This window comes from Bison bison, unplaced genomic scaffold, assembly GCF_000754665.1.
Source record: "Bison bison bison isolate TAMUID 2011002044 unplaced genomic scaffold, Bison_UMD1.0 scf7180017864063, whole genome shotgun sequence".
In the NCBI taxonomy this organism is placed as follows: Eukaryota; Metazoa; Chordata; class Mammalia; order Artiodactyla; family Bovidae; genus Bison; species Bison bison.
The window spans coordinates 9587536-9602673 of NW_011494635.1; the positions used below are offsets into that span (position 1 = coordinate 9587536).

Genomic DNA, 15138 nt, shown 5'->3' on the forward strand with positions numbered 1-15138 from the left:
TCTAATCCTTTGGCCACCTGATGCGAAGAGCTGACTCATTTGAAAAGACTCTGATGCTGGGAAAGATTGAGGGCAGGAAGAGAAGGGGATGACAGAGGATGAGATGGTTGGATGGCATCACCGACTCAATGGACATGAGTCTGAGTGAACTCCGGGAGTTGGTGATGGACAGGGAAGCCTGGCGTGCTGCGATTCATGGGGTCGCAAAGAGTCAGACACGACTGAGCGACTGATCTGGTCTGATCTGATCTGATAGTTCCCTGTGCCTTGTTGTTATCCATCCAATATGTAATAGTTTGCATCTGCTAACTGCAGACTTCCAGTCCATCCCTCACCCACCAGCCCTTCCTTTGGCAACCACAAGTCTGTTCTCTGTGTTTGTGGGGGCCTCAGTTCTTATTCCAGCTGTAGCTAAAATGTTCTGATCCAGAAAGTGAGGAGAGTTGAACGAGGTGACTCCTCATGGCTTTTCTAACAGTGAAGGGGTCAGGTTCTCTGTTCCAGTAACTTAATTGCTACTTAACAAAATATGATCCATTGGATCAGAGAAAAAGCAAGAGAATTCCAGAAAAACATACTCCTGCACCATTGACTTTGTTAAAGCCTTTGACCGTGTGGATCACAACAAACTGTGGAAAATTCTTAAAGAGATGGGAATACTAGACCATCTCACTTGGCTCCTGAGAAACTTGTATGCAGGTCAAGAAGCAACAGTTAGAACCAGACATGGAACAGACTGATTCCAAATTGGGAAAGGAGTATATCAAGGCTGTATATTGTCACCCTGCTTATTTAACTTATATGCAGAATACATCATTGAAATGCTGGGCTGGAAGCACAAGCTGGAATCAAGATTGCTGGGAGAAATATCAATAACCTCAGATATGCAGATGACACCATCCTTATGGCAGAAAGTGAAGAGGAACTAAAGAGCCTCCTGATGAAGGTGAAAGAGGAGAATGAAAAAGCTGGCTTAAAACTCAACATTCAAAAACTAAAGATCATAGCATCTAGTCCTATCACTTCATGGCAAATAGATGGGGAAACAATGGAAACAGTGACAGACTTTATTTTCTTGGGCTCCAAAATCATTGCAGTTGGTGACTGCAGCCATGAAATTAAAAGAGGCTTCCTCCTTGGAAGAAAAGCTATGACCATCCTAGACACCATATTAAAAAGCAGAGACATTACTTTGCTGGCAGAGGTCTGTAGAGTCAAAGCTATGGTTTTTCCAGTAGTCATGTATGGATGTAAGAGTTGGACCATATAGAAGGCTAAGTGCTGAAGAATTGATGCTTTTGAACTGTGGTGTTGGAGAAGATTCTTGAGAGTCTCTTGGACTGTGAGGAGATCAAACCAGTCAATCCTAAAGGAAATCAATCCTGAATATTCATTGGAAGGACTGATTCTGAAGCTCCAATACTTTGGCCACCTGATGTGAAGAACTGACTCATTGGAAAAGACCCTGATACTGGAAAGATTGAAGGCAGGAGAAGGGAACGATAGAGAGGAAGATGATTGGTGGCATCACCGACTCAATGGACATGAGTTTGAGCAAGCTCCAGGACATGGTGAAGGACAGGTAAGCCTTCACCTGGTGTTTGTTGGAGTCTCCAAAGGGTCAGACACAACTGAGCAACTGAAAGAAAAGAAGAAAAGGCAATTCAAGCTGTTTTAAAATCAAGCTTCAGGCTAAGCCTCAGTCTCATAGTAAAGAAGAGAATTGTTAAGCATTTCTAGTATCTAAGCTTATGGTTTCTAAATGTTGATTATGAGTCATCTAGGGAGACTCTTGAACGTCCTACCTGGCTCATCACCACCATCAGTGGTCCTCATTGTGGCAAATAGTAGTTATATGAAAATGATTTTAATTAAGAAAAATAATGAGTCTGTTAGCCTTTTTTGTGTGTTCTATTTGCCAATACCTTCATCAAGTGACTCTGGAGACTTGGTCCTGTCTTAATTTTTTTGCCTGGAAAATGAGATTCAATAAGCTGGTTGTGTCCCCAGCCCCTGGATCGTGACTTTTTATTAAATGGAGTAGAAACACAGTATCACTTTTTGGTAGTGATAAACTAACACAGAGAGTTGTTTTGTTTGGGAAGCAGGTTTGCGGTTAAAACAAAAACAGGACTTGAGGCTTTTCATGTCGTCTTTTTTTCATCCTCACATTTAAAAAAAAATCTCCAGTCTGGAAAAATCTGGTCTTGAGATTAATTGGAGAAAAGTCAGAAAAGATATTGTTTTCTTTATAATTTTATAAGCCATTAAAAAGAAGATAGAAAAGAGACAAAAACTCGAAAGAAAAATGGTAAAGAACATTAACAGACAGTTTACAGTAAGGAAACCCATATGAAAAGCAGCTCAGCATAGGAGTAATCAGGAAAATGTGAACCCAATAAGGAGATAGAGCTTGAAGCATCTGACAGTATCAGGGTTTGGCAAAGCTGTGGAGAAACAGGAAAAGCTGGACAGCGCCGATGGGACTGTAAATGCTGCAACCACTTGGGAAAGTGATTGGCAGGATCTAGTGAAATTGAAAACACATGTTTCCTTCAACTCAGCAGTTCCACTCCTGGATGTATTTCCAGAGAAAGTCTCACAAGTACACAAGGGCTCACTAAGGCCATGTTTGTAAAAGTGAAAAATTAGACACAACCTACATGGCCCTGAAAATAAAACTGAAAAGACCATCACACATAAAGCAACACTCTGTCTTGCTTATGGATACTTATATATGTAAAGTATAAAAATGGACTGGAAGAAATCAGTTTCTATGTGGGAATTTCTACTTACATATCAACTTTAATTGAATTGTTTAATTCTTCTTTAATAGGGAAAAAAGATTTGAAGCAAATATGTCATTAGGTAATTGTCAATCTGGAGTGGTGTGAACTTGGATATTATTGTTCTCTGTAATTTTCAGAATTTAATCTCTTTAGAAAATTTTGAATTTTAATCTCTTCAGAAAAAATTTAAAATGCCAAGATAAAAGTAAGATAGTTTATAAATCAGACAGTAGAGATTGACCTTTATTAATTGCTCTGGGCACCTACTCTTAGGGCTGTTCACCTATGACACATATTTTTTTAAATTTTTTCAGCATTCATTTTATTTCTCAGCAGTTGCCATTTAGAGGACTCTGTTCTCTGCCCTTGGCATCTGTTGGGTGATTCATCCATGCTTTTACTTTTGAAAAGATGTAAATACAGACCTAGACTGTGGTTTCAAAAGCACCTGACCACACCATCCATCCTTTGAAGTGTTAATTTGGATTAAATATCCTAATATGAGTATCTCCTTGCCTTTCCTTATGAGTATGTGGTTTATGTCCCTTAAAGAAATGGTTTGCAGATTCTAAAATGTATAAGCCATCAGGCAAAAGGAGGCTTAAGCTTATGTTTTTCTGGTCATTGATTTTATGTTACTAATGAGATGGGGAATAACTATGCTGATGCTATTCCTTGAGGGGTGGGGGATAGCCAGATGAAACCAGAAAGAGGAATCTAAGCAAGTTGCTGATAGAGTAGAGTAAACTGAAGCCCTTCACTTGCAGGGCAGTAATCAAAATTTCTTGGACAGCAAGTGGGTAGGAAAAATACCAGGTCTGAAAAAGCAAGGGTAGAAAAAGAGGATTTTCTTAGAATACAGTAGAACAAATCCACAGAAGGTTTAGTAAAAACAAAGAAACAAAAATCTGTAGGTACATTATGTATACCACAGACTGGGGTTATTTTCGGCATCAAAACTGAACCCTCCCCTACCTTGCCCCCAGGTGTGTGTGGTGGAATGTCTCACTGTTGACCCAAGATATATCTGCCCCTTCCTCCAGCATCAGCTTATAAGTGTAATATATCATGATTCATATGTTCATATAGTGGATTATGTAACCCAGGGCCCTTTTGAGAGTGAAAAAGGATACTCTTAATAAATAATTGAGACAACAGGCACAAACTGAGGTTTTCCAGGCAAACATCGCAGTCACCCTAGTGAATACTGGTTACCATAGTAATACACACATTTACATGTACATTTGAAAGTAAAACTTATCAAATAAAACAAAACATCAAAACTTTTTAAATGTATCTACCATCTGCTTGGCCATGATGATACAACAGATAATGAGAGTGACAAAAAACTTTGAGTAGGAGAAGATCGACAGTAAACAACGAATCATGTATTATTAAAGGCTTTTAGGTTTATATGGAAACTGTAAGACAGACAAGGGAAATAGGGACAGCTAGGATCTCGGAGAAGGCGATGGCACCCCACTCCAGTACTCTTGCCTGGAAAATCCCATGGACAGAGGAGCCTCTTGGGCTGCAGTCCATGGGGTTGCGAAGAGTCGGACACGACTGAGTGACTTCACTTTCACTTTTCACTTCCATGCATTGGAGAAGGAAATGGCAACCCACTCCAGTGTTCTTGCCTGGAGAATCCCAGGGATGGGGGAGCCTGGTGGGCTGCCATCTATGGGGTTGCACAGAGTCAGACACGACTGAAGCAACTTAGCAGCAGCAGCAGCAGGATCTAGGAAGTAAAAGAAATACAGTTTTAAATAGTGTGCTCCAGAAAAGTGTGGCAGACTGAATTATTGTTCACCAGTAATCTCTTCCTCTCCCTATGGGAGAATTTTTCTTCCTCATTCTTTTGAAATCAGGTTTGGCCATACAACTTAACATTGGCATTGATGTGTGAACAGAAATGGCAGTGCTCTCCCAGGGACTGCCCTACCATGCTCTGTTCCATAGTCACTTAGCAATGTTGAGGTAGTGGCCTGGGTTCTAGGGTAAGGACAAGGATGATACAGATCTGCTAGTAGCATGACAGAGTGCAAGGAGTAAAAAATAATCATTTGTTGTTTTATGAGATTTGGGATTTGCTTGTTATGTAGCATAACCTAGGCCACCCTAGGCCACTCATACAGAAGGCCTCACTGAGAAGGTAACAAACATTTGAGCGGAGAACTGATGGTGATGTGGAAACCGATTAAGCAGACATGTGGAGCAAGCATGTTCCATGGGGAGGAATAGCCAGTGCAAAAGGTTTTGAAGAGGGAACCTTCTTTTCTTTTTTAAAAAAATATGTATTTACTTATCTGGCTGCACCAGTCTTAGTTGCAGCGTGCAGGATCTTTATTGCTGCCTGTGGACTCTAGTTGCAGCACATGGGGTCTAGTTCCCTGGTCAGGGGTTGAACCTGGATCCCCTGCATTGGGAGCATGGAGTCTTAGCCTCTGGGCCACCAGGGAAGTCCTGGTTTTGAGGCAGGAGCATTCTTGATATGCTCAAGGATCAGGAAAGAAGTCAGGATGCAGAGGTGTCAGCACCGGTTTGATTTCCCTGAGGTCTGTAGGGCTGGACATAGGACTTGTTCTTGTTCATCCAGTGATCCTGCTCACTTCTCTGTTCCTCCACAGAGTATGGAGTGAGGCAGCAAGAATGAGAGGAAAGAAGAGGATATAAAGGAAGGAAAAGCAAATGAGGTTTGGAGCAGGAAGATGCAGCCTCACGGGGGGTGCCCCAGATCTTTGGGCCACAGCCCCTGATATACTAAAATTGGTAGGTCACCCATGTAGGGACGTTGGGAGGCCTCTGACTGCTGTCATGAAGGAGATGAGTCAGCGCATCCAAAGTGTGCTAGTGAGTGACCACCCCTCACCAGGACGTGTTCCCCTTCTCCCATTCTCCTTGTTCTCATGCCCGTAAATTTTTCTTAGAGCCACACGGAACCCAGGGAGCCTCCAACAGACAAACTGAGGCAACAGAACTACCCTTGGGAGTGCCATGCAGCACCCTGAGAAAGGGGCAGCTCCCTCCACCCCTGCCCAAGCAACATAGGAGATTATACAAACCACATATTCCTTCTTTCTTTAAATCCTGATCATTCTCCATATTTTTATTAAGTGTTGGGTTAGATTTCTGTCAGCTCTGTATAGCCTTGAAGCCACAGATCCTCCTAATTAGCAGTTGCTGGTGAAAGAAACTCTGGACAAATAAGGCAGCAGCTGCTGCTGCTGCTAAGTCGCTTCAGTCATGTCCAACTCTGTGCGACCCCATAGACTCCCCCACCAGGCTCCCCCGTCCCTGGGATTTTCCAGGCAAGAGTACTGGAGTGGGTTGCCATTGCCTTCTCCCCAAGTAAGGCAGAGTAGGCGGCTATTGATGCTTCTGCATGGAGGAGGCAGAGTTCTAAATATCAAATCCATCTAAAAGAAACTTAAAAGTTGAAGGCTAAAATGTTTCACAGAGATAAAAATACCACTGTGCATTTATCAACCACAGAAGTAGTAGCCTTGGAAGATTTACTGGGAGAAACTCTCATTAAATATCTGACTTTCTGAAGGCTAATGGCATTAATTTCAGAATACAACCATTAATCTCAAATGCTCCATGCTAATTGATTGTCTTGGATTACTAAACTCAAATAGCATCTATAACTCCTAAAGATATAAAAGTAGTTTTTAGGTCTATAAGAATCTTAAATATCTATATATTATCACTACTCTCTTTGGCCAAAGAAAATTTAACAATTTACCTCTGGTAGATAGTTGCCCTGGAAGCAATGCATGCAAAAGCACTGTGATCTCAAGCCCCATCCTTGCTGCTTTCTTCTTTCAAATCCTAAAGAAATCTATTCACCATGGAAAGCATATTGAAATAGAAAGGGAAATTCCACCCAATTTACATAATGCCAGAATTATTAGGATTGGGGGCCTCACTGAGAAAATAAAAAGCCATCTCAAAGCCTTGGAGGGAAGGAATGCATGGTGCAAACAGGTGACCCCCTAGAAGGGCATTCACTATGCAGGTATCAATAGCAAAAATGCCTTGGAGAGCTCAAGGCAAATCGATCTGTTACAGCTCTGTAGGATTCAGCATTCAGTTCCCGCTCCTTCCAGAATCCTGTGAGCCAGTGTCGCTCCCTGGGAGTGTAGGGCATTACTGGGATTTGGGGAAAGGATGATTCTCTGATATATGGGATTCTTCCATGCGTTGTAGGACATTTACATCCTTGATCCCACTCACTAAATGCAAGTAACGCTTTCCAGTCACTGACACAAAAGCATCCCCAGACTGTCCCTGGAGTAGACCTTTCTATCCCCAGTTGAGAGCCCTACAAGTCTGAGCTCTAGCAACAGGTAGAATAAGGTGGGGTTTGAATATAGCTGTGAGGATGCTCCACTGAGCAGGAACTGACCAAGTTATCAGATATCCATCTTCTGTCTGTGTGTAGGTACATCAGGAAAAGAAGTGGCTGGCTTTGTATACTGGTGAAGAAACAGTAATATATCCAAAAGTTCACCACAGCCACATAATTAAAGAGATGACTTTGTAGTCAGTGGTAAAGCAAATTTTTAAAGGAAATTTAAAGTCGAAATGAACTAGAAGCAGTGTTCAAAAGAACTGACATAGTAAATAACTCAATCCATATTGTCATTACTCTTCTGGAAAGGGGAAGGAGGGTCTCTTTGAAGATGAATTGCTGGCTGCTTGACATATCCCTGAAACTAGACATGACAGGCTAGGTTTTTAGGTTCTTCCATGGACACTGAATTTCAAAAATTAAATGAAACATAAAAATGGAACACAGATGAGAAGTTTTAAATCTGCATATCCAAGTTATTGACCAGCTGCTTAATAAGTACACACCCTACTACTTGGAGTGTCTCTGCGTAGCTCTCCTTCTCTCCCCACTTCTTCCCATTGACCCTCCCCAGCCCCTGGCTTCCTGCCTTTACCCCCAGGACCAGATCATCTGTGGGAAAGAAGGTGGAAAGGGACACCTTGCCCTGCCATGGTGGGATCCTTCCCTTTTCCCTTTCCCCTCACCTCTCTAATGGCAGTACATTTGTTAGGCAACTATATTTGCCAATCTCTGAACTAAGGCTTTTATGATTGTTTTAATTTTATAGTAGGCTACCCAAAGAAATTTTAACAATTATTCCTTTAGAGGTTTGTTTTAATTTTTTTTCTTGAAACAATCTCAAACTCATACAAATTTGCAAGTATGATATAAAGGTTTTTTTTTTTTTTCGTGATTTGAGAGTAAGTTGCCAACTTGTTGCCCACCACCTCTGATTTTCCTACAAATAAGGACATTCTCCTACAAAGTCCAATGAAACCATGAAAATCAGAAAAGTAACAGTAACACGTTACTACCATCTAATCCCCAGACTCCATTCAAGGGGCCCAAGTATGTTCTGCAAAAGGAGCCAGAGGAAATCCCATGCTACATTTAGTTGTCCTGTCTCTGTAGTCTCCTTCAGTCTGGAACAGTTGCTCAGCCTTTCTTTGGTTTTCATGAACTTGGCACTTCGGAAGAGTACGGGCCATTCATTTTGTAGAACTTCTCTTGATTTGGTTTTGTCTGCCGCTTCATCATAATTGGTTCAGGTGCTGCACCTTTGGCAAGAATATCCAAGAAGTGATGCTGGGCCTTCCTGTTCACTGGATCAGGTCACACATGATTTTGGTTTGTCCTGTTACTGATGTTGCTCTTAGATCCCTTGTGTATGGTGATACTTGCCATGCTTCTCCACTATATATAAAATTATTCTTTTTCCTTTCATAACTAATAAGTGTCTTATGGGGAGATACTATGAGCTGTAAATAGCCTGTTTCTCATCAAACTTTCAATTATTTTATGGATTCATGTTCTGGGCTTATACTTCCCTATCACCAGCCTGGAATCAGCCATTCTTCAAGGTGGGTTAAGTGCTTTACATGTATTATCTTAGTCAGTTCTCACAACATGAGACTCATGAGCTGATAACTGGTAGTATTTCCATTTTTCACATGAAGAAGCTGAGTCTCAGAGATGTTAAGTAATTTACTCAGTGTTTGCACAACTTGAACGTGGCAGAGCAGGGATTTGAATTTGGGTCTACTTGACTTTGGAAACTGTGTTATGAATCACTCTGCTTTAGATGATCCCAAACTTTCCACTCTGTCTATTCACATCCCCTTCCACATTATAGAACCTATTGACCTGTGTGGATAAGAAAGTTGCTACTGGAAAGTGTGTTTAGCATTCCAAGTCAGGTGGCTAGGAAGTCCTCTCCTGCTGTTTCTCTGACACCAGGACCAGAAAGAAGCCAGCTTCTGCCTCCCTCACCCTCCACCCATCCAGGAGGCTGCAGTTCAGTAAGGGGCTTATTGGGGGGAATTTAGGCAGAAGTTCTGGGCATATCAACAACAAAGGAGATTTCTTTTTCTTTTTAAAAAATTGTATTTTGTTTTTTATGATTGAGGGGCCTGGGACATAGTTTTAGACTTGCTGAAATCCAGTGTAATGGATATACCATCTCTGCCACTAAATTCTTTAGAAAGCCATGGTCTCTGTTGTCTGTCCCAGGAATCTGTCTGGCCGCTCTATGAATTCTTTCTCCTTCTGCCTCCATGCTGGGTCTCAGGCTGCTGAAGATATAGCCAACTAGTAGAGGAGGATGTTGACACCAGCCATGGAATTATTTAGTTTCTGCTTCTTCTTGCCACATGGCCTTGTTCACTAACCCTCCTTCTGTTTCCGTGGTCTCTGATTGCTGGTCGCTTCGTAATAAGACTGCATGTAACCTTCTCCAAAGAGGCACCCCTCACTATTTCTGCTACATGCTGATCCTTCCCTAACACTGCATTTATCCTTTGTATCCACACTGTCCCCAGTCAATATCATCCCATCTTTGTGTATTGACAACACACACACACACACATCCTGTGAGTATTTTCCAGTTGTTTGATATCTAGAAGTATGTCTTCTCTTTCTAACTGAGGTCCAGTTGAAGTGTGAGTCTCAGGTGAAGGCCATGGTCTTCAGCATCCTCTGTGTATTTTGTAGCAACTTGTAATGAGTTACACTGATATCATTAGATTGCTTTTAAATGTGTGTTGAATTAGTGGATGCTTGTCCACATTGGCCCTGCATGTGTCTCACAGAACTTATGTCCACGTTCTTTTTGTATACTCTAATGCTTTGGATTATACTTTTCCATTCCCTGTATTACCATGGAAGTTCTGGGAAAGAGATCATTTAGCAAAACTCTTGTTTTATAGACGAGAAAGCCAAAGCTTAGAAAGATGTCATGTCTACCTGGTAGGAAAACTAGAGTCAAAACATCAAATCCTGCCTCCTTTTTTAAACTTCACCCAGTGCGCCATTCAACTTTCTTCATCTTTAGCAAGTACAAGTATTTTTATTATAGCTATTAATTGAGTTAGCAAGGGTAGAGTGTGTGTGAAATTAAAGCTAGTAATTTAATAAAGCTTATGTCATAGTGAAAAAAGGAAAATACATTTTGATTTAAAGTATGAAATTTTAAAGAATAAAACTGCTAGCTGTATAAGGAATTCTGCAACTTGCAAATTAATTTTTTGTATAAAGTCTTTTGTAGAACACATCAATAGGAACATTGTTTCGAATGACCTAAAGGGTTTCTACGTTAAGAATTAGGGTGTCCAGAGAGGAACAGGTTAGATCAAGAACTAAGATTTGTCTTTAGATCTGCTTTCTTCTTTATTATTAAATCACTTACTTTATTTGTTACCCCTCCTTTAAAAAGCACAAAAAATGGTAACTTTAATTTAGAGGTAAAGAGTCTAAAGGATTCTTATAGGGAGTAGAAAAGAAAATGTCTGAACTGTATAAAGGCCCAGAACTGTATGTTAGGGGTCATTGCTGTGTTTGTGCCATGAATTCCTTTGCCTCCTTTGGCCTCTGGTGCAGCCTCTCAACTTCTCAGAATAGTGTTTTTAAATACATGAATCAAAATATATAGGATTACTAAGGAAAAATATTGAAAAATAGTTATTAAAATATTTAAAGAACAAAGATATGATATTATAATCAATATATAATGCTTTTTATTAACACTTATATAATAAGATCTAGTATCAGAAGTAATAACTATGGTGATTTCAGAGCAGTGTGTCTTCAACTACTCAGGCTGCCATAACAAAGTACCATCAACTGCGAGGCTCACACCAAAGAAAGGCATGTATCTCCTCACAGTTCTGGAGGCCGGCAGCCTGAGATCAAGGTGTCAGCATGGGCTTTCCTTCTTGCTTACAGAAGATCACCTTTTCATTGTGTGCTTACATGCTCACATGTCCTTTCCTTGGTTCTTGCACATGGGGGTGGGGAGGGGGTGGGAAGGGGAGAGAGAGGGATCTTTTCCTCTTCTTACAAGGCCTTCAAGTCCTGTCTGATTAGGGCCTCACCCTTATGACTTAATTTAACCTTAATAACCTTAAAGTCCCATCTCCAATTACAGTCACGTTAGGGATTAGGCCTTCAAGATATGAATTCTGGAAGGACAGTTTGGTCCATACATAGCGATAAGCATAAGTGATATTTTAAAACATCTTCAATAAACTTTAATATGAAATAAAAATAGCTGTGATCTGTTGGTAACAGAGTCACAGATGCTGCTGCTAATAAGTTTGTTGCCTACATTCTTTATGGAAGGAAATTCTTAATTTCAGGTAGAGGTTAATGAAAATAAGGTTTTTCCCCCATTCTAGTTCATAAACATCCTGAATTTCTATATAAGGACTCCCAGGTTAAGAACACCTGCCTGATACATGCAAGTAAGATATTCTTATTTTGAGGAAATGAGTGGCGTAATCCCTAGATAGTGGGAACAGATTCTGAAATCAGGTTATTCTACTCATTGCCAGTTACTAAGGAACAGTTCAGTTCAGTTGCTGAGTCATGTCCGACTCTTGGCAACCCCATGGATTGCAGCAAGCCAGACCTCCCTGTCCATCACCGTCTCCCGGAGCTTGCCCAAACTCATGTCCATTGAGTTGGTGATGCCATCCAACCATCTCATCCACTGACGTCCCCATCTCCCGCTGCCTTCAATCTTTCCCAGCATCAGGGTCTTTTCCAGTGAGTCAGTTCTTCACATCAGGTGGCAAAAGTATTGGAGCTTCAGCATCAGTCCAATGAATATTCATGACTGATTTCATTTAGGATTGGCTGGTTCGATCTCCTTGGAGTCCAAGGGACTCTCAAGAGTCTCCAACACCACAGTTCAAAAGCATCAATTTTTTGGCACTCAGCTTTCTTTATGGTCCAACTCTCACATCCATACATGACTACTGGAAAAACCATAGCTTTCTACAGACCTTTGTCAGCAAAGTAATGTCTCTGCTTTTTAATATGCTGTCTAAGTTGGTCGTATCTTTTCTTCCAAGGAGCAAGCATCTTTTAATTTCATGGCTGCAGTCACCATCTGCAGTGATTTTGGAGCCCAAGAAAATAAAGTCTGTCACTGTTTCCATTGTTTCCCCATCTATTTGCCATGAAGTGATGGGACTGGATGCCATGATTCTTCATTTTTTGAATGCTGAGTTTTAAGCCTGCTTTTTCACTGTCCTTTTTCACTTTCATCAAGAAGCTCTTTAGTTCCTCTTTGCTTTCTGCCATAAGGGTGGTGTCATTTGCGTATCTGAGGTTATTGATATTTCTCCCAGCAGTGTTGATTCCAGCTTGTGCTTCATCCAGGACCAAGGAACAGTGAGTATGTTAACTGAAAAGAAATATCATTTGCTCTTGCCTTGCTTTCTGATATTTTAAAATATGTGTTTGAAGATTGGAATGTATTTTGTCTTGCAGATAGCAGTAATCTAAATACTGAGCAAAATGATTCCTGGACCTCTGAGAACTTCTGGTTTTACCCTTCTGTGAAGGGCCAACCAGAAACCAAGGAAGAGGATGATGGACTTCGGAAATCTCTGGATAAATTCTATGAAGTATTTGGCAATCCACAGCCAGCCTCTGGAAATTCACTCTCCACATCTGTTTGCCAGTGCCTGTCTCAGAAAATCAATGAACTGAAGGACCAGGAGAACCAAACGTACACCCTCCGCAGTTTTCAAATGGCCCGGGTCATCTTCAACCAGAATGGCTGCTCCATCTTACAGAAACATTCCAGGGATGCCCACTTCTACCCAGTCAGAGAAGGAAGTACGTCTCTACAGGATGAAAAGCTGACCCCAGGACTTTCAAAAGATATTATTCATTTCCTCTTGCAGCAGAACTTGATGAAAGACCAGTAACTGGTGCCTGGTGGTGAGAGCAGGTGTATGGGGGCAGGAGGAGAGTATCCCTGTGGCCAATACCATTGGTGCATCACCCAGAACCCATCAGGTCTCTTGCCAGCTTGGTGTGCCCAGCCCCCAGCTAAGTGCTTTGCAGGCCAAGGCTGGCATCTGTGATCTGGTCTTGGAGCCAGTCCAGTCCAAATGGAGAGCTGGCAGTGTCTGGTGGTTTTATTGCCTTTAGGCCATCCCTTTGACCTAAGGCCAGTGACCAAGTGGTTTGGGAGTCCAAAGTTCACCTTCCTTCTTTCCAGGAAGGACATGCTCTGAGGCATGATTCAAGTACAAGAGCTCCCCTCCTGGTCAGGTCAAAGCTGGGGTTTCACTATCTCACCCTTTCCTGGCTCCTTCCTTTCCCCGTCCTCCTTCTCTCATTCAATTACTGGTGTCTCCTGGGAGTATTTCCATAATAAATCTCCTATACCTGAACCCTTGACTCAGAGTCTACTTCTGGAAGAACCTGACCTAAGAGAACAGGCTTCCATTTGATGAGTTTTTGGAGTTTTTTTGGGGGGAGGGGGGCCCATTGACTAGGGATAGAACCTGGGCCCCCTGCAGTGGAAGTATGGAGTCCTAACCACTGGAGTGCCAAACAAGTCCCTTGATGAGTTAGTTTTTTTGAAGGGTACAAAGCCTTATGCTGAATCAAATATAAGAATTCAATCAAGTTGTAAAACTGTGACCATGTGACTGAGAACGTGTGTCCCCAAATAATTTAAATATGTTTCCAAAAGGTGCATCACATCTTAATCATACCTTTGCTTCTCCAATGCCAGAGTTTCCTGCTTTATACTCACTGGGTATGGAAGGAACATTTGAACCATCTAAAATAAGAGCTAAGATTTGCAAATTAAAAGAAAAAAGTCTGTTCATCTCCACCAGATTGTAAATGTGAGAGGTGAGAAAAAAACAAATGTGCACCACTCACCAAAGTATGTGTAAACTCATTTATCATATGCTTAATTGATGGATGCAGCCTTGTCAACTTGTGGTGGAAGAAGAAAAGGAATCGTTTGCCCAAGTGGACTCTTTCCTCTCATTTTTGGTTCCACCTGCCTGTTGCCCACACCCTCTGTCACCCTGTGAACAACGGATGTCTCACCCCTGTCCTGCCCTTGCTTGGTCAGGAGCAGCTTCATTTTTTAAAAAATTTTTAATTAAAAAAATTTTACTGATGTATAGTTGATTTACAGTGTTGCGTTAGTTTCAAGTGTACACCAAAGTGAAGCAGTTACACATATACATGTACCCACTCCTTTTTAAATTTTCCATATAAGCCATTATAGAATATTGAGTAGAGTTCTCTGTGCTCTACAGTAGGTCCTTATTAGTTGTTTATTTTATATATAGTAGTGTATACATGTCAGTCTCAATCTTCTAATTTATCCCTCCTCCCCTACCCTTCTCTATGTCTATGCTCTATTTCTGTTTTGTAGATGAGTTCATTTGTACCCTTTTTTTAGATTCCACATGTAAGTGATATCATATGACATTTGTCTTTCTCTCTCTGACTTATTTCACTCAGTATGACAATCTTTAGGTCCATGTTGCTGCAAATGGCATTATTTTGTTCCTTTTTAAGGGGAATGGCTTTTAAATAGCCCAAGCAAGCCTGTGCTGGTAGGTCCTCTGCTCTTCAGCTGCATCCTTAAGGTTTATTTGAGATTCCTTTGGTTAGAAGGACATCTCTCAGCACCGAGCTCCCTGAAATTGTAATCGGAAGCCTCGTGCTAACCCCTCCCTCAAAGGTCCTGGGAACAAATTGCACTAAAGTGTTCTATCACTTGACAGGGGGACTATGAGAAAAGCCGGCAACACTGAGTAATTAGATTTTGAGAAACTCTAGGGGAAATTTAATTAGCATGAGACTCCATAGGTTTCCAGAAAGCAGAGTATGCCCAAAGATCAGCTTACATGTGTATATTAACAGTGAATGAGGGTGCCCTCTCAAACCAGAGGTCTTGCAGATTCTTAACTGGAGAGAGAAGCCTTTTAAAAGTTTGGAATTACACATTATGGCTTCCAGTTCTAGGAG

General features: G+C 41.3%; 1 protein-coding gene across 2 annotated transcripts in view; it reads left to right on the plus strand.

Annotated features, from left to right (window-relative positions):
* LOC104986034 (chromosome unknown open reading frame, human C20orf196) overlaps positions 1–13532 on the plus strand; it is a 112220-nt gene extending 98688 nt beyond the window's left edge. For both annotated transcript variants that reach the window (XM_010836446.1, XM_010836445.1), the window contains exon 3: positions 12619–13532. In XM_010836446.1, coding sequence (XP_010834748.1) covers positions 12619–13061 — 443 coding nt within the window. In that variant the 3' untranslated portion in view covers positions 13062–13532. The remainder of the gene's footprint in view (positions 1–12618) is intronic.
* The last annotated feature ends 1606 nt before the right edge of the window (positions 13533–15138 follow it).